Source organism: Fulmarus glacialis, unplaced genomic scaffold (assembly GCF_000690835.1).
Source record: "Fulmarus glacialis isolate BGI_N327 unplaced genomic scaffold, ASM69083v1 scaffold3684, whole genome shotgun sequence".
NCBI lineage: Eukaryota > Metazoa > Chordata > Aves > Procellariiformes > Procellariidae > Fulmarus > Fulmarus glacialis.
This window is the reverse complement of record NW_009208534.1, coordinates 41,714-62,444: the sequence shown is the minus strand read 5'-3', so window position 1 is coordinate 62,444 and position 20,731 is coordinate 41,714. Positions and strand designations below refer to the sequence as shown.

Genomic DNA, 20,731 nt, shown 5'->3' with positions numbered 1-20,731 from the left:
TTTCAAAGCTGGCAAACATGTACTGGGAGGAAAAAAAGAAAGGAAACAATAATAATCCAAACCAAAACATTTCACAGATGATCCATTAAGAGCTTCCCAAAACACTACTGCAACGTTTCAATTACGACTTTGCCTCAGGCATATCATTTTGTCTTCTTAGTACTATTTAAAAAAAATTTCCAGAGCTACTGGAACAAAATTAGGCTATGGGCAGGGAAATAAAATTAGATAAACATGGTCAAGCCATTACAGATGCTACCTGTGCCACCAAGTTTTTGATGGGACAGTAAGACATCTTTATGAAATAAACCCTGAAATATCTAGTACTTATTACCTGTCTCCGAGAATTAGCTGCTGTGTATATTCTGTGTTATTCAATTCATCCTGAAGTACAAACTTAAACCAAAACATCTCTTATAAGCCTCATGGAAGTTTCTATACTCAGAGAAACGTCACAACTCATCACTAGTAATTGATGTTGATGGATTTAAGGAAAGCCTTTAACCTTGCCCTTCTATTTCAGAACTTAACCCAGAATACGGGGCAAGACAAAAGTATTTCAGAAACTCAACTAATGATTTCTGGTTATGACTAAAGGATTAGGAAAATGTCTTAAAATATCAAAATTGCTTTACATTAAACTACAGAAAATCTACAAAGTGAGCGACTGCCATGCCTTATTGGAAGCAATGGGTGAAGATAGAGGGAAACAACCATTTGCTTACAAGATTCAGTAAAGATTTGGAGAAAACACATCTGAAACGTCCTGGGCTCAGTGTGCATGTGGAGAAGACCTCATCCACCCATACGCTGTGGCCATTTCTGCAGGGTTTCTGGCATCTGAGTGGGCCTTCATCTCACCCTCTGGTTGAGTATTTAGTTGGCTGTGCCCATTGGAGTTGTTTAATGATGTTATATACAGTGCGATGACTTACGTATTTTCTTCACACACAGCAATGTTAATTTCTTGTTATGACCCACATGGGAAATAACTTGCTGAACAGATATTTTGCTAGAAAAACACTTTTCCTCAGCTTTTTGAATACCTCAACATGTGGGACATTGTTTTTTCACAATAAGGAACAATTTATATATTTCAGATACTTCAGATAGGGAACTACAAACTAAAACTACTGTTAAAATACAGTCAAGGAGAGGAGTACAATAAAAATAAACATACTAGAGAAAACATTACATTACTGATGGATTTAATTTGCATAAATGAAATGTAAAATCACACACCATTACTTTCACCGTCACCTCTGCATCCAGGATTGCCCATGATGAATAACTTTACTGCTTATTAGAAGGAAGGAGAATCTGATTGAGGCTTATGCTCTGTTAAGGCCAACTTAAGCACTAAAAATAGCACAGATATTGGATAGAAGTGATTTCCAGAGCTCCTGGGAATGCTGTTTCAGCATTCAGCAGAACTAACCACAGAGGAAGAAAGAGACCCAGGGCTCTCTTGGATAGATAAACCCTGTGTAAGGAGAGCAATTTGTGATGTAGAGCTTTACCCACACAAAACTGAAGAGCAGGGCATTGGACCTGAAACACACGCACAGATCAAGGCACCCAGATATGGTACCACAGACGGAGGTCTTGTTCCCTAAAGCCAATGCTGTTAAATGGTGTCCAGATCTTTTTGGATCTTGCACAGACCCATCATTTTCTCTTCAAGCTCTGGCCTTATAAATAGCCCAAGAAATGTATTTTCTCAGGTGTTTATCTAAACAAACTCAGTTTCTTGAAGAGGAGCATGTTTTCTTACAGTTGGATATGGCTAGAAAAAAGGACCAATATGGAAAACACCTGGACCAAACAGAGAGGTAGATCTGAAAGGAGGAAGAGCTAACCAGAGTCACAGCCTACTGGTTGCTGTCTTAGAGGAAAGCATATTTCATAAAAAGCAGTTCTAATAGATTTACTTAAAATGTTCCGTATTATTTTGGGACCTACTCATCCTTACAGCATTACAAATATCACAGTTCAAACCATTTTATTGATTTATACATTAACTTTTTTTTTTTACAATAGCAGGAGTGCCTTGCTTAAAATTGTCCACAAACTCTTTTGCAATGGAGAACTACTTTTATTCAGATTACTCTAATGTAGGGTCCAGTGACTGGTAATACTTATAAATCTTCTTTTACCAGTTGTAGAGGCAGAGCACAAAAATGGGTATTCTAATTTCTGTGCATCCACAGCCAGCATACGTTAGTGTATTCTCATAAGGTCAAGAACAGGAAAGGTTTTAACATGCCGAGCTCTACCATGAGTTTTATAGCTGATACGCCTTGAATAATGCAGAGAGACAATGTCACGCAGCCAACATACTCTTCCAGATTCCCGGAGCAAAAACAGTTTTGCAACTACAGAAGGGATATAAATTCAAATGATTCATAAAAGTTTATTGAAAAAGAGCAATGATATTTTGCCTCTTCCTACCACAACTAAAGTTGAAAATAGCAGAATCCTACTTGAATCCACCTTTATTTTTTACGGATGTTAAAACTTGCTGAAGTTGAAGATGGCATTCCAGGCACTGGATTAATTTTCAATTTACATTCAGACTGCTTGACTTAATATGTTTGATAAAAACACAATATTGTTACAACGAAGCCAGCTTGCAGCAAACAAACCAGGAAAACAGTATGTTAAAGATAAATTAGTCTGCACTGGTAGCAGAAGAGTTAATCTTAAAAGAAAACAAGACATGCACATCATCTTACTTCCTCTGGTTTGGACGCACCTTATCTCGGCCAGTTCTTTTACCCTGAAACCACAGGTGAGACATACTTTATGTATTCAGCCCAAATGCACTTCTTCACGGAGTGCTACAGAAGTTCCAGTGTGTTATACTGCAGAGTCTCTTGGAACTTGGTATGTCGTTTTTGGAAAAGATTTCTCAGGTTTTGCAGTAAAAATTTCAATTTATTTTTAATCTAAGTGTAACAATTGTTCTTTTAATGACATACGAAAAAAAATGTCTTCTCCAAAACCTAATGAGAAGCATGATGCAAAGAAGAAAAAGTAGTGACTTAGGGAATAGTAATCCAACATTGCACTCAATTTTCAATCACAGTAAATGTTCTCATTGAGTCTTCTCAAAACTTTCTGATTTTTTGCTGTGAAGACAATCTAATAGGACAAAACAATAAATCTGAACATTGGTGTTTCTGTCTTCTAGTTATTAATCATAGTTCAGAAACTGAAGAATTACAGAGCAAAAAGACTTAATTGGTCATTTTTCCTATTAGCCAATAAATAAACAAAATTTGTGAAGAATTTAAAAAAAACTCTACAGAATTCACATTCCTACCCTCAGTCTCTTTAGGGCAATGAGCTACGCATCATCATGTTGGTGCTTTAACACCTTGTACCACTCACCTTCATTAATTCTCTTCTGCTGCTGTTTGCAACATTCAGCTCAGTACGATTGGGTGTGTTCCCATATGAACACTGGGTTCCAAAACTGCCCAAACTTGCTGCCACACCCCGCCACCCTCCAAGCACAGCTTCAGAAGGGACAAACCCACATCATTTCCCATGAAAAAAAAATTCAAGGCAACAAAAGGCCTCGTGACGTGCAGCTCACTAGAGGATGTATTTCTTGGTTGTCAAGGCAACTTGCTCTTAGCAAGTTCACAGATGCCCAGCGGGGACATCTATGGGTAACAAATTTTCAAGAGGAGAAAGTGATAAATGAAAAAATATTTAACAACAAGGCTGAATTCCCATCACATGTGCGGAGGTATATAGACATACAGCACACGTAACTTCTGTTTGGAAACAGCACGCTTATCGCCACATTTCATCTGTTACTTATTGGCTCCACTGACACCTACCGGGAAAAGAAATGGAGAGCTTTGTTCCCGGCAGCGGAGCCTCCTCGAGACTCGCAGCTCTGCTGCACATTAGACACCCGCATCCCCTCCCCTCCTCTATAGCAGATTCCTAGCACTGCCTGCTTTGCCCGCGCAGTCGCATTCAGCCGTAAATAGCAAATGAACGATGTGACAACAGAGAGCAGCACTGGCTTCTGTCTCCACTGCAAGAAATCACAATTTTGCTAGCATGAGGGTCAGCAGTCTAAGGACTGACTGAGCAGGTTTGCTGCAGGCTTTATCTCAAGTCCCAAGACTTTCCTGAGATCCGTGGAGCAGAAATGTCCACTTGCCAGGATTCAATCCCTCTGCGAAACTCTAGCAAACAATCCCTGCTTCTCACACTGCAGCAAGTTCTCACCAGTTCTTTGCTAGACCCCAACATGCTCTTCAAATGTCACTGAGTGATGGAACAAACCATCTCACGCTAGCCCGCCTTGTTCCCAATGTTTCTGTTCCTAATTCTTAAGTTAAGCCAAAGTCACAGCAGAGCTGCAGGTAACATTCTGCCTCTGCATATCATTTAAAGAAATGGCAAAATAGGTGGTGAGAAGCGAGGAAAGGAACAGCCTGAACAGTAACGCTCAACTTCCACTATTACAGCCCAGGAGGCTTTGGCTGCAAGTGTGAAATTAATGCTCAGTTAAGTCTATCACTACCTGGGCTCTACACAAGAGGCATCAGAGCAGCTCAGATCTCAGACAAATCGTAGAAGATGTCCGTGACAGAACTGGCAAAACTCATATTAAGACATAAAAAAGAGAAACTGAAATAATTTATCAAGGAAGGACAAAAAGCCCTACTCAGGTTTCCAGTCATGAAAGCTCAGTGGGGATTTTGATCAACAGGTTGAGCCATTAGCAAGCTTTTAATAAAGTAAATAAATCCAATAAATTTCAAGTCAAAATCTGGAGGAAAAAACCCCCCACTCACTGAAGTGTTCTCCATTATTGTGGCACCTTGTTTCTTACATTATTGCATTTCCAATTCCATGTAATTATAGATGCTATGAAGGACTATCAATTTCCCAGTTTATACAAATTAATTATCACAATGCTGAGAATTTGAAATGAGAAGAGTCCATTTCTAAGCCCCAGCAAGACCTAATACTTCACCAGACTGAGTTTTAAGCTTAATACCATAACCTAATGCAAGCTTATAATTCATTAGCAGAGAGTTTTGTAGTCATGGAAACAACACAGAAAAGAGAAAGTTAGAGCCTGAGCTCCGGATGATTTAGCAGCCCAGCAGCTCTAACCGGAGAGGGGACAGCACGAGCGTCACACCTTGGTCCAGCCTGAGCTCATGTCCTTGCTGTTGTAAGTCAATGGAGAGAAGGAACTTCCTTGGCCATTTTACCTGTCTCTCTACAAAACATGTGCTGAGCAATCTGGGGAGAGGCTTTTGCATTAAATTTCCTGTGAAACAGAACAAAAGACACAGTCTCTGGCTCTTGTGCTTCTTTCCTTGGCTTAACAAATTCTTATGAAGAATGGCTTTTTCCCATCTTACTGTGCATTCTCACTGATTCTTATTTGTTCCTTTCAAGAAAAAATAAGATTAGAAAGGAACAAATATTGTTCCTTTCAAGAACAAATAACTAATGAACTAAATCACAGAAATGTCTTGCACTAATGAATGTATACGCACGTATTTATGCAAATAGAAAGGAGCATGCTTGGATTTGACTGCAGCAGACTGAAGATGCCTACACAAGACACTGCAATACAGCAAGACACCCCCGTCCCAGGGAGATGCACTGTGCCACGGTATTCCTTGGTGAAATTGCATTCTAGCACAACTTCTTTGCAGCAAGGAGAACACTGAAAATACGCAAATAAGCAGAAAGCTGCACTCATTTATTTTCATGATGGCGATGTCACTATGGCTATGACATAATTAGTAAAAAATGCAATATATAAAAATGAAGTAAAATGCATTTTTACTTCAATAGCTAAAATAGTTATTGAAAAAATTGCTAGAAAAAAACTCTTATTTTTCCCATTGCTAGTAAAAAGGCACGAAGGCAAACAGGATGTTTCATAAAAATATAAATGGGGAGCATGATAAAACTCTACCTGAAAGTTAAATATGGACTATTTTATGTTTTTAGTTTACTTTTCCCTGCATTTCCTCTCCTCCTCCCCTTAAACTTGTGCCATATTTACCCTTTTGGTTAGTAATAGTAAATTTATTTAAAGGATTTGCCTGAAAAAAAATTTGTGCCATATGTGAAAAGGATTAAAAATGCCTTTTTGCAGAAAGCATGTCCAAGAACACAGGAAACCCACTCCTGAAGCCCACCCACATGCTGTACTGCTTTGCTCATCACGTAGGAACGATATCAGAGTGTACATGAATTAATTTGGGTTATAAATAAAAGAGGAGAAAGCAGTGTGTCCCACAAAGAATTCTGGATGATTAGTAAAACTGAGTTATTTTGCCTAATCCTAGCACAAGCTGCGCGTTTGGAACCCAGGCCTCTTCTGACGCCTTGCAGGCTCACAAAATTCATGACAGAATTTTACTTAGTGACTCAGAGATTTCCGTGGAGGTCCATTTCTCTCACCTAGCATATAAAGTCGAGCACGACAGAGGCAGGTAATTACAGAAGTCATGAGGCACCCGAAGGTAGAGATGAACTGAGCAATATAAAGGCGAGTAGAGGCAGTACTCGCTTTTACAGCTGCAAATTATTAAGTATTTTGATTAGGGGAAAAATTATCATCAGTGCCAATTAAAAATCTTGAATAAAGGGCTGTATGAAAAAAGTTATACTGAATTTTATCAAAATAGCAGTTTAATTTAATGGGTTTGTATCTTTCTAAATATATACATACAAAAAATTTGCATTCTTTCGTTTCTTTCAGGACTTTCGCTAGAGACAGCTTTTCACTTTGGGAGCGATTCCATGTTCTTTACTGACCCCTCGTGGTTTCTAACTCTGAGGAGAAATAATTTTCTCAAGCTCAACATTACGTTAAATGGATGTTTACCTAGGATAAAGGCAATAAGATAATCCTAAAGGACAATACAACAGTTTAATATACCATACAGCATCTCAACAGAGCTGCTTATTTTGGGGCATTTATAATCACATTCCCTAGTAAATTTTTTTTTTTTTTTTTTACTTTTTTGTATTGCTGTATGGAAGTTAAAACCGTATGAAGTACTTAAATACATGATTTCTAAAAAAACCCCAAATTTGCCAAGCACAAGACTAAGGTAAGCATATCCCCTAGAAAATGTAGACAATGAGGTCAAATGACTATGAAAGATAATAATTTGAAAAGGGATATATCTATCCTAAGAATAGGAGTTTCAGGGAACATCGCCCTGGACAACGGATGTCTGGCTGTGAGCAGTGAAATCTGGAGAGGGAAGAGTTTCCAGTTACCCATCTGGCACTGTCAACATGTTTAATCTGTTTAATAATCCTGTGGCCACCTGAGGCTACTTTGTTTTCTGCCTTTATTGCCAAACACGCTATCCCCTGCAACAGAGCGGTGTCTAACTAGATGAAATGTAATTAAAGAGGCTGCCTAGGAATAATACTCAAGAATTCTTCCAGAAATATCCTGTGGTAGTGGTAATAAAAACCCCAAACAACAAATACGATGCTAGATCAGCAAATCCCTAAGTGTCAAAAGAAGAATTGCTTTTATAGATGCTCCTTCATTTTTTAATTATGCAAATTACTGCTAATTTTCAATAATAAAAACCCCTAGAGTGTAGAATTTGCTTTTAAGCATAAAACTCATTACAATATGGACAAAAAATAATAAAATTCTGTTCTAAAATAATCTGTAAAGACTCCAGTTCTACCTGATCTTAGTGCAAATCCCTGTGATAAACACAACAGCCATGAAAAGCTGCAGGCTAGGACTGATTTTAAAACCTTGGGATTCTGTATCCAAGTCTTAACATGTTATGGAATTATTTAACGTACACACACACACACAAAGATGAAGGTGTTTTATGGATGATGTGGTGAAAATAATCTATTTAAATATACACTTTGCTGGCGGAACAAAAGCAGCATAAATGCGTGATCCTTCCCAGTATCTGACAATTTAATAAACAAGTATTTATGCTGTTTGACCTTGCTCACAGCATTCTCAATTTTGCTATGATATTATAAAATCTTTTTTGTACATTTTACTGGTTTCTAGCTCAGAAGTGTTACATTATGCTCAGGAACACAGCCTCCCTTCTTCATCTGCTCCTGCTGTTCCCTTTCAATTCCAATCTTGTAAACTTGGGAACATAACCTTCCCAGCAGTCCCACATAAACTGATTACTTACAAAATTATTTCCAAAGAGATGCTAACGTCAGTGGTGGTTAGCTTGCAGAACGCAGCATGCAGTGACGCTTCTGAGCTTAGGTTAGTGATGCTAAGTCACTGTCAGCAGCAAGCAGAACGGGGATTTGTAATAATTCAGAGAGAAAAGACAGACAACAAACAAGGAAGCATTTTTTCCCATGAAAAAAATTGAATTCTTGAGTCTCCTCTTCACATCAGAACAAAGTGCCAACTTTCTTTGCTGGAATTCATGTTTATAATTCACAAGGACTAAGCATGAATTTTGCCTATGAAGCAGCAGCTGTAGGAAACTGCTCAGCTCTTTTTTTAGGTGCACTCCTATGATGAAACCACGCATTGACCAAGGACTTCTGTCAGTTTATATCAGTGCCCTTCAAGGTGGATTTTACAAAGAAGTGACAACACGATGTTAGACATAACTTCGTATTTATCCCAGATGCATTTTTTCAGGGTAACTTTTTAAAAATACATTTAAAGAGAGAGAACTGGCAACTTCCCTGCAATAAACAAGTTTCATCAATGAAACCACCATGTGATTTTAATTTCAAATAGGAAGAGGTGTAAAGAATTGAGGAAGGGTAGTCCTCTTCTGTTCAGGCTTTTCTGAGATAAAGATACCAGATAAAGAATCAAAGTTAAGAAAAAAGAAGTTACTGATTGCATGAGAAATGATAACTGCATTAGGAAATATTTGGCAATGACAAACCGTCTTATTCTTTGTTTTTCTGGTTCAGTATTAAACCATTTGGTAAAATCATGCATTAATAATATAAACAATTCTTCCAAAATAAAATCTGATTTTTAAATTTTAAGCATTGAGCTATAACATGTAAACTTCTCTAGGTCAATTGTAAAAATACTATTTGAAGCTGATAATGGCTTCAGTAACCTTAGACAGATTGTTAAAACAGTTTACAGCACAGGAGCTTCAAATTTTAATTTAAATTGTAACTTAACTAATGTATGAAACTGAAAGTGTGATTTGTGTCAGTAACCTTTGCCCTAATAAAGCAAGATAATTTGTTAGAGATACATGCAAATAAAAGGTCCACACATGTATGTTCTCAATGCTGATATGTGTCTTCTATGGCAATAATTCAGTGAGGTGGTGATTAGTGAAAGTAGTAAAATGGGAAGTAAAGAGGTGAATTGGTATTTCAGGTATCAGAGCATCTGTGCATATGGGTAATACCTCTTATGATATAATATACTCCAACTAACACATAGCAATATATGTAGCATATTATATCATCAAACATGCATGCTATATTATGGAAATTTATCTATTTACATATACAGTGAACATGAACATTATTTGATCTGTGAATTTAAAGTTCCATGAGTGTCTTTCAAATTAAAGATGCACCATTTTCCATTTTCCATGAGAAGGTGGCAATCATTTAACTAATTCCTCCAAAAGGAAAGGCACACTGCATCTGCTGAGGTTTGATGACCCCGTTTTTCTAAGTAAACTTCTGATCTGGAGAGTAGCTTGTGACAAATTATGGAAGATTCATACTTCAGGGTTTTTTTATCCATTAGAAAAGCTTAAACTGGGGAAAAAACTAGTGCATCCTTAAAACACGGTGAGAATGAAATTGAATTTAATAAACTTCAAATACTGGTAAAGAGGGTTGTGTGAAGAGAAGGGTGTAGGAGAACGCCAAGGAGAAAACTACCTTGAAGAAGTGGATATTTACATGACAGTCCTGGAAGAGACAGGAAAGGGAGAAACACTGCTTGGTTAGTAAAGGGCTTGCAAAGCAAAGCAACAACAATCAGTAGCAGAAGTAAATAAATAAAGGCAGAGCAGCAAGAATACAGAAATGGACACATCTGTTACGCACAGAAAAATCACGAAAAAGAAATCGTGGTGTTAATCACGCTAACCGTAAGGAGCACAGTACAGCACAGCACAATGAAGTACAAGTCTTCACGCAACTGCTCTTCAACCTCAGTCTTGTACATCCATACACTTCACGCATGGAACGTTCCTCATGTTGTTAAACCACTGCAATGCATAAAGCTGGATGTATGTATAGGTCTGTGTAGTTTGAGCTTTTAACAACTAATGAGCACTGTAGAGGGGCAACAGCACAAAAGTTATTTTTGATTTTTTTTGGTCTTGTTTTGAGACACGCATTTAACCTTTATATAAGGGACAAAGAAATCCCCGCTATCAATATGATTTTCTATGTACATTCTTCACCTTAAATCACACCACATAGACTGAGAAAAGCCTTACAGAAATCACAAGCTGACACAAACTGAGACCAGAGATACCTGTCATCTGGTTAAGAAATTTCAAGTTCTCTAGTTTCAGATATGGTGAGTAGATGGGAACCTCCAGATAACTGCATATGGGAATTCCCCATGCCAAACTATAGTATAGAACAGATGGAGTCATCTAACAGCATCTCTAGAATGCTGCAAACTATTCTCTAATGATTAAATATGCACAATTTAAAAATAGGAATGACTGCCACGGCCAAAAAAAGATGCTCTTCTTTTTATATCTCTATATACATAATGAGTGTGGATTGATGTGCCAGTGATATTTTGGCTGGTCATGATTTCAGTGTAGCTTAGTGTCTGTTTCCTGAAAAGTAAATTTAATCTTTTCGTTTACAATTTGAAGTGTCAGCAACATTATTTCTCTTTTCCATGTCACCTTTGCTGAACTGCCTGAAGTTACAGTTATTGCTTCAAAATGGGAACGCATACTGGTTAGATACAGATATGGTAGAGATCGTATCTTTTATTTATTTTAAAAAAAAAAAAAAAAAAGAGTAAAGTAACTGAAGTGTAATAGCTCTGGAGCAAAAACATCACCATCCGTCAAAGACTTAAAAGAAATATCTCCTTCACAGCCCTTACAGGACTTTACACAGAGACCAGAAGAACTTAACTCGCAAATTAACAAAATCACAAGCTCCTCTATAGTTTTTTTTGAATGAAAATATCATATTTAATTAGAAAACTCATCGGGTTCTTAAGAAGCTACTGAAACGGTCCCTGGAGCCTTCTGCTAAGGCCCTGGCTATGTAACTGCAGCATATTTATCCAGCCTCCAGCTCGGAATTACAACTGCTCTAGGATGGCCTGGCCATTGGTTAAAGGAAAGAAAGAAAATGTCCTTTTGACCTAAAACTGTGGTGAATATCAGAAAAATGCCAGATTAATGCAGAAAGTACTGTCCTTCTCCTTTCTAATAAAGCAGCCAGAAACTGCTTTAAAAAAAAAAGCCTAAAGGGAGTGTTAAAGATCTAAGAAATGCAGTACCTGCAGTGAAACAATCCGAAATGATTTACTGCTGTTCAGAAAGGGAATGATAAATAAATGAAAGAGGTTTCTTTAGCGTTAGACTATAACAACATCGAAACTCATCAGAAAGCTTTAATTGTGCCTTGAAATCTGCGGACATTTTCAAATACCGTTTAACCCCAGCTGTACTGCCACAGAGAGAGGCCTGATGGTATAAATGAACGTATGCAACAGACTGAGATAGGTTACTTGTGCGTGAATTCACGTCTGCACAAGGATTAACGCACAGGTTTGGTCAAACAAAACGCTGCCCTGCATACTGGACGAGTTTAGTAGCACATCGAAGCAGAAATATCTATAGCTCCTGCGTCACTGGAGAGGTTCTAGGTATTTATAACCAAGCCTGATGGCCAAGCACTACATTGTCCGTGTTCTTATATTTAAAATGGTAAGGCATTTTGAAAGACGTTTTCTTTAGGATCATAATAATAGTTATGTTTAGAAGCACTGAGATGTCACCAAAATGTCACCACTGACTGTACACCTCCAACTTTCAGATACAATATCTACCCTGTTCTCTCTCTCCTTATGTTTCGATCTGTTTAGTCTGCAAAAGGAAACGACAGGTCTAGCTTCTGTACAGCCTCCATCAGCGATTCCACTGGCACAAAGCAGCTGAAAAGGTAACTCATGAAAACATAACGGGGTGCCAGCCCCACCAGCTACAGTCCTTGGGAAACACCGCAAAGCCGGGGCACGGCAACTTCTTGGCAGCAAAAAGAGCCCATGAGGCAACTGGACAGTAATAAACAAGAGCTGCTCCTGGATGGTTTACCTCGTCCCTGGATCAATCCCAGAAAGGGGAGACTGGAAATACAGCATACAACCAGTATGGCCACTTTCCCTGGTACACTGCCTGGCCTTTCTGCTACACGCGGGTTTATGGATCTGGCCCACAATGTCGACTAGATGAAAACGGTACCTGCTTTTACTAACAGCGACTTGTAATTATTTTGAAGAAAAAGTGCTTACCAGAATAACGTCATCTTATTGTGGAGTGATTTTATTGTTATTCACTTAATGATATGGAATGGTACAAAACTAACAGCCATGAAAAGCCTCTCGCACCTGATGTCTCAGCTGAAATCTCTAACACAAACACAATTTGAAGCTGGTGGCCACAGCGGTAGATGTGGATGTACATCCCCAAGGAAGCACCTCCCAAGGTCCACCAGAATGGTCCCGCATGGATCCCCCCGGTGGGGACAGTAGTCTGAGCTCTCTCCCAGAAACTAAGGGAACGATTTGTTCTACTGAAACCCACATGGAGAGCTACACTAAAGGAAATAATTAGAACAAAAGAAAATGTCTGACATACTAAGAGTATGTACCAGGAGGACCATTACACATCTTCCCCACAGATGCCTTAAAATGAAGATTATATGAGCAGTAACCTATTCCCTCGCTTGGATGACTTCAATTACCAAAGCCAACTGTAGTGACTCAGATTGCTCCCATCACTTAATATACCTTGTACTTGGTAAATGTATCCACATATAAGGATTATATGTACTCTGTTCTTTTTTTAGTTAAAAAAATCATTGATATGGGCCATAACAGCTGCTTTATTTTTAATAGCATTTTCCGTGATGGTGACGTGGAAAGAAGGGGACAGACAGAATAATTAACCAGCCTACTTTTAAACCAGTATTATTCTATTATTCTTCTAAGGTGATATTTCAGTATCAAGAATGCTTTACTAAGCAGCAAATTACAGGAAACAGAGCTTGACAAAACTGAAATAACTTACTAAAATAGAAGTTTTAGAATTTGCACATTTCTCTTCCCCAAATAAAAAAAACAGAACAATGCCCTAAATGGTAAAAACCTATTACTGCTCAAATTATAACCAGGTATGAAAAATACACTAAGGTTGCCTTATTTCGATATTCTGCTTTTTTTTTTGACTAGCTAAATACTGTAACAGGAAAATAAGTATATAACAAATAGTAGATATTGCAGCTAAGAGACTTGCTAGTTTGGGTCCATGGAGCCACCTGGGACTGTTGGGAGTTCCCATGGCAACCTCAGCACGGACAATTATGGAGCAGCTACAATTATGCTGAATATGCCTGTTGAGAATGGAGTTTCGTTTTGAGATGGCCACAAATAATGCGATTCCGGAGAGAAAATTCACAACCAAAGGTTAAGACCAAATGAAAAACAGTGACAGATTTTATCCTGCCTCCACTTCCTACAGGAGTATATTTTTATCTCTAAATATTAATAATAATGTATCATCTATAAATCACTGAAGACAGATTTGATCATACTGCTAAATGAGCAGATAATTGATTCGTAAGTTTTAGTGATAGGTGAGATCCAGAAAATACGTAGATTGATTAAAATTTGTTGTATAGAAAATACTGCACTGCACCTATGCATAATATACCTCAATTTCTACATACTGGACAACTTCATATAGATAATACATAGACAGTATATAAAAATAAAACTCCTTGCAATAAAATCTAAAAATACTTAGCGAGATCACTGAGTCATTCCACTAATGAAACCATTGTCCTCTTCAACTCTTCTCTTTCTTTTCCAAATTTGGTCCCATTTGTTGGATAGGATCTAAAACTACTGGGCACAAGTCAGGTGTTAATTTTTCAACTGGTTTAGATCTGGCAGAATGGGCCACGAGGAAACTTCCTCTCGTGACAAATAGTTTTTACTGTTCAATTACAAATGTAAGTGAAGAGAGTGTTTGAATCTATTATTTATTTACTTATTTATAATCTCATATAGCTATTTTATGGTAGATTTACATTGAATAAATGACTTAAAGAATCTGTGCCAGAAGGTCCAGTAAGTAAAGCAGCATACCAATGAGCTTTGTGTGACCAATAACCACATTTAAATAAGAAGTCTGGGTTGTTAAAGTGGAGCTAGAAGGATGTGATAGGATTGTGTAAACAGTTTGAAATCAACGAGAGCTTGAGGCCAAATCTTAGAGATGTCTGTGGCACTATAGATGCAGGCAGATATTTTAACAGTTCTCATTGATTTAAATGGGATGTAGCTCTTAAGTGCTCTTGGAGATTTTACTAAGCATATTTCTAAACTTTGGTCAAAAGGGCAAAGTCAGTTTTAAGAATGTCTTAGACTTTTTTTTTTTAAGACCAGAAACTGGTTTCAGAAATTTCATATCTACTCTGATCTTCTATAACCTGAAAATATTCTTATTCTTTCTTTATATTAAGCAATGAAATTCTCATCCTAAAGTTTCTCTTTTCTTGTATAGCTTAGGTTTGTACATAGCTCTTTAGTCCGAAGACCACCATTATTCATTTTAAGTATTTGATATTAGTAATGCAATACTTTTGTGGAAATGGTTGTAATTTTGTACTCAAAATTAAATCAATGTAGCCTGGATATCAATCACACTGTCATATATCGAAAAGTAGCCCAAGCACCACAAATGTAGACTTGATTAGCAAGCACTCTGAAGTTACTCTTTCCTATAAACTGATAAATGAGAAGATAGCCCAGTATGACCTCTCGGTCTATCTATAGTCTTAATCTTCCTGACAAATACACTCCCCTAGTAAAATGGCAGTCAAGATCTGCAATCTTCTTCCTGTAAGGTTTCAAATCTGACTGCAGAACAGTGGAAATATTTATTTAGGTGATGTCATTAAATCACAAATAGCAGCATTTTTCTCAGTGCTATCTACTTGTTGCTTAGTATAGGGTACCTAAAATAAAATGATTTTGTAAGCCAAGATATAAATAATAAGAAAAATACCGTAAAAGATGATCAGAGTCAGCACCACTTATGTACCATACCAGAATAGCTAATAAGTTAAATACCACCATTCAGACATCTGTGCTGTTAATTTTTATAAGCCTTCACAGTAATTCCCCTTGACACCACGGAAGAACATTACTTGGAAGGTGCTGCTTCCCTCTGTTCCTTCTCACAGTGGTAAACTTTAAGAGAGAGTAAGAGGTTGACCCTAAATCCTTTTATCACGTAATACTGCATTATACTAGCCTTGGCCTAGTTATAATTATACATTTTGTTCGGCTACCAATATTCCCATATATCATTACTAAGTTTTAAAACTGTTCATTATGCAACTCTGTAAACGATATTCCTGGAGACACAGTGTTCACTGAAAACTTCTTCCCTTTCCTTGATTAATTCAGATCACTAAAATAGCATCAACCAGGCTACATCCAGAACAGGGAAAGCCTCAAATACATGGTGCTGAAGCTGAACTATTTAGACTTTGAGACAGACTAATTACTTCTGAGGCAGAGCTGACCCTATGTGAAGCTGCTGTTTCTGGGACCCAGTCCAGTTCCTTTACTCGATGCAACCTCTCAGGATTTCTACTCCACTTCATTGCAGAGGACAGATAAACCCTGACTGTTCATTCTGCAACCAATGTGCTGGAGCATGTCCAGAGAAGTCCAATGAAGCTGGTGAAGGGTCTGGAGCACAAGTCTGATGAGGAGCGGCTGAGGGAACTGGGGTTGTTTAGCCTAGAGAAGAGGAGGCTGAGGGGAGACCTCATCGCGCTCTACAACTACCTGAAAGGAGGTTGTAGCGAGGTGGGGGTTGGTCTCTTCTCCCAAGTAACAAGTGATAGGACATGAGGAAATGGCCTCAAGTTGCGCCAGGGGAGGTTTAGATTGGATATTAGAAAAAATTTCTTCACCAGAAGGGTTGTCAAGCATTGGAACAGGCTGCCCAGGGAAGTGGTTGAGTCACCATCCCTGGAGGTATTTAAAAGACGTGTAGATGTGGTGCTTAGGGACATGGTTTAGTGGTGAACTTGGCAGCATTAGGTTTACGGTTGGACTCAAAGATCTTAAAGGTCTTTTCCAACCTAAACGATTCTATGATTCTATGATACAGTAGGCTTAAGAAAAAACCTAAGAGATTGTGAATTCAGTATGTTGCATATAATATTATACTGCATATAATAACTGACATTTTTAAATAGACAATTTTACTGACCTGCCTTCGTGCTGTCTCTGTCCTCAAAAAAAACAGGTAGATTTTTATATCTATATCACCAACATATACATATCCACCCAATTCCAGACTCTGTATATTGCACAGAGGCATGTAAGGGGTGAAAAGAATTACTTTTGAAGCTATTCTTTCTAGGGAGGATAAAAAGTAAATATGATCTTGAATAGAAAATGACCTAGTGCAGCAAAATAAAATCACACTGGTCAGATCACAATTGTAAAGAAAGGAAAATGGAATGGAGATTCAAATACTTCTCAAATGTATAACAAAAATCATAGCTCATGCTGCAGACAAAAGTATGGTAGCTGATCCAAATGTGTTCAGAAGAAATTGATGCACCTTTTCTTTTTCTTTCTTGAAAGTTGAACATGTGCCGTTTTTCCTCACTTTCTTGAGTTAACCCATCTTTTATAATAACAATGTAGAATTCTGCCTGATGGTGAACATAAAAAATTGCCATTTCAGGTTGAAAGGAACAGGCGTAAGTGTTTGTTTATGCACAATAGGTACATTAATTACTTTTTGGATAAACAGCTAGACTAAAGTTGTAAATGTTCAACCAGAAAAAAAGAAAACAATACTGTAGATTGGAGTATTTAAAATTCAATACTGTGTATGCAGCTGGAAAGGGTAGTCAAGTCAGACGAGCTGAATCCAGTACAGCCATTAGCAAAACACCTCCCTCCCCAAACCATACCTTTTTCCTGTTGCTGGGTTTAATGGCCAGCAAGTATTTTGCTGTAATATCGGCTAGTTGTCAGAAGAGGCAGAGTTGCTGGCTAAGTCTGTTCATTAAGAAACAACTCCTTTGCACGGCATGGTGAGACCATGCTTGTGACTACCAACCACTCCAATTTGCACCACAGAAGGCAGGAAGACTGCAGAAAATAGCGCTTTTCTTCAGTGTTTCTTTTCTGTACATAACCAGCAATACCTCTTATCCTTAAAAACTTCCATACCCACATTAAAGATACCAGAATTTCAAATGACAACCTTCTACAAAGATTTTGAGGCTCCAAATAATCAGTAATTAACATCGTAAATATTTTCTTAAAAAAAAAAAGCATGTAGTGTGAAACATTCTAAGTATTAAAATACTATTGTTTCTGAGAATTTAATTTGTCAAATAATGTAGATACTAGTGATAACGACTGGCAGATTTTGCAGCAAGTATTAAAAGACATTTAAATTATTACATATACTTGACACAAAATATTTTAAAATAACAACTTATAAATGTCATAGCAGAGAAGCTGAACTGTGAGAAAAATGATACCACTGCTGAATTAAACCATTTGGTCTGATCTTCAAGAAACCCAAAGGCACATACTGCTGTCACAGGCAACAGAAATAGTAGCACTCTAATATATATATTTTAACAGGCTTTTTTTTTTTTTTTTGTAATAAAGTGAAAAATGTATGCTATATATAATTGCACCCATTTGTGTTTAATCCTCACCTCAAACTTCTGCCGGAGCTCTGCATTTCCATCTTCATCGGCATCTGGAATTGGGACATTATAATATTCACCTTCTTCTTGATTCAGCAGCTTGTACCTGTGGAACATTTGAGAAAAAAATGGTGACTTTACAGTTTTATTCCTGTTAGATTTAAAATCTGATTTAATTGTTTGTGTGTGATTTCTATCAATATCACAGATATGTAAAGAATTGCTTTCAAAGATCTAAAGCAAACTCAGAAACAGAATATACTTAATCTAAAATTAGATCTTTAATCCCAAACTATCTGCCAAGGCAGTTTAATGGACAAGGAAATTCTTCCCACCCATCCTGTGATATGATGGGAGACATCAGTGCTGAAGACCCTGTCTCCAGTGTTTTCTATAGCCCTAAACAATTATCTTGGATGAAATGTACTTTTTGAGAAGATGTGATGAGTTCTACCCCTAGCTTGATAGGTAATAAGATGGCATTTTATAAAATCAGTTCCCACGTACTTTGAATTTGCAGAGCTATATATAACATGATACACTTAGTAATGAATATATCATATTTGAGATAAAAATAAAATTCGTATCACAAGACTCTGTACACAGAATTGAGTTTGCAGCAGCTCCTGGCTCCAGCAGAAGTTTCATGAACACCACAAAAGAAAAGCATTCCTTTTATTACCCTCCTTTGTTATATATAGCCTATGTTTCCCAGGTTTAGTTGCATTTTCAGTGAATTTATAGCCTGAGATACAGTGAAAAGCTCCAAAAAAGGTAGATTATATTGAAGAAAAAAACTGGTTTTAAACTTTTTGTGATATATTCTCTCCTTCTCTCTTTTCAGAAACTCTTACCATCCACTGGCTGGCATTTTCATAAGCTCTGACACCCCAAATGAAAGAGATCCCATGAAATCATTTCTGGTTGTTCGATCCCAGTCCCAGACCTCTACGGATAACCGTCGATCTTTGTCTGTAGGTTTTAATTTACTAAAAAGGAGAGAAATAGAGGAGTTTTCAATGCAACTCTGAAATAAATGATTCAATACATACAAAGACACTACATTAAAAGGCGTTAAACTTACAATGTGAATGACTCATTCCAGTCTGGATTCAGAGTAGAACGGATGGTTTTTGTTTTTTGTTTACTTTCATTCTTAGGATCTGGGATGAGCTTCAGTTTAACATAAGGATCTGAAAGTCCATTTGGATCCATGGGAATTAGGTTTTTTGCTTCTCGCACTGTCAATATAAAACACAAATCACCATTAAGAAAGCAGTTATGTGTCAAACCAGAGTTATTGAAACATGTTGAAAAATAAAACAAATAAGACATGAAACCCACTTGTCAGACTTGGCATGGAAGAAACTACTTGTTGTCAAGTAAGGTTGCACTTAACGATATCTATAAGAATGGTAGAGAGAAATGACAGGAGAGAAGAGCAATTCACAAAAGATTCCAGGCAGCCCTTTTCCTGCAATGGAAGGATTAAATGTCCAAATCCATGACTATAAATTTTTAAGCAGGTAGCAATAGTGTCCTGGTTTTGGCTGGGATAGGGTTAAATTTCTTCCTAGTGCTGTGTTTCGGATTTAGTATGAGGAGAATGTTGATAACACACTGATGTTTTCAGTTGTTGCTAAGTGCCCTCCTAGTGCAAGTACAGCTCCCATGCCTACTGACTGAGCTAGGTACACAAGATGGGAGGGAACATAGTCAGGACAGCCAGCCCAGCTGGCCAATGGAGTATTCCATACCATGTGACGTCATGCTCAGTATATGAATGGTAGGCGTGATCCAGGAAGTTCCGATCGCTACTTGGTTATCGGTCAGCGTGGGTGGTGAGCAATTGCATTGTGCATCACTCATTTTGTATATTCTATCATTATCATTATTATTTTCCCTTTTCTGTTGTATTAAACTGTCTTTATGTCAACCCACGAGTTTTTCTCACTCTTACCCTTCCGATTCCCTCCCCGTCCCACTGAGGGGTGGGGGGGTGGGTGGTGTTTGGCTGCCTGCCAGGTTAAACCACAACAGTCCTTTTGACTCTTAATCCCAGGGTCGTGGGTTCGAGCCCCACGTTGGGCACCAAAAAGGACTTGTGCTTTTATTTCCTCATCAGTCTTAGGTTATACAACTACAGGACTATCAGCCAAATACTATAAGGGCGGTAACCAGATCACATTAGATTTCAGATGATAGGTTATTTGAAACAATCCCTCACTGGAAGGTATCTAACACTAAACTTCCCTTGGATTCATGGTTCATTAGTTGTCAGATGGAATTGCTGTAAGCATTATGTCATGACAGCAACCAAAGTAAAAGCACAGAGAAGACAAGTTTAACTTCAGCTTCACAAAAATGCTAATGTAGCTTCTATTTTTACAATGTCAAAAGAAGGTATAAAGTGAGTTAATATATCTCATGTTGCTACCGATCCCCAAAGAAAGAGAGACAAGAATAGTCAGCAATCTGCACGGGGTGCCATTCCTCGCAAGGCCGCATCCCTGTGTGGAAGAAGGCGGGCAACGGTGGGTTACGAAGGCATTTATCGGGGGCTTGGCAGCTTTTGGGTTTCAGTCTGGCTGGAGTTAATGTGGGGTTCATCAGCGAGTTCAGAAGTTACTGCAGGGGAGTGGAATTTCCCAATGGATGAGCAAAGGCAGTACCTCTTCCCTCTTGTAGAGGACCAGCATAATGCCTATGTAACATTTATACGACATGTAAGGTTTTATTCTGTGTTAACGGC

At 37.8% G+C, this 20,731-nt stretch overlaps 1 protein-coding gene across 1 annotated transcript in view; it reads right to left on the bottom strand.

Moving 5' to 3' along the window:
* Positions 1-20,731, bottom strand: part of LOC104075855 (protein kinase C alpha type) — a 56,559-nt gene that overhangs the window by 23,452 nt on the left and 12,376 nt on the right. Inside the window, exons 4-6 of the mRNA XM_009576511.1 lie at positions 19,064-19,220; positions 18,834-18,968; positions 17,989-18,085 (exon numbers count right to left, since the gene is read on the bottom strand). Of these exons, the coding sequence (XP_009574806.1) occupies positions 17,989-18,085; positions 18,834-18,968; positions 19,064-19,220 (389 nt within the window). The remainder of the gene's footprint in view (positions 1-17,988; positions 18,086-18,833; positions 18,969-19,063; positions 19,221-20,731) is intronic.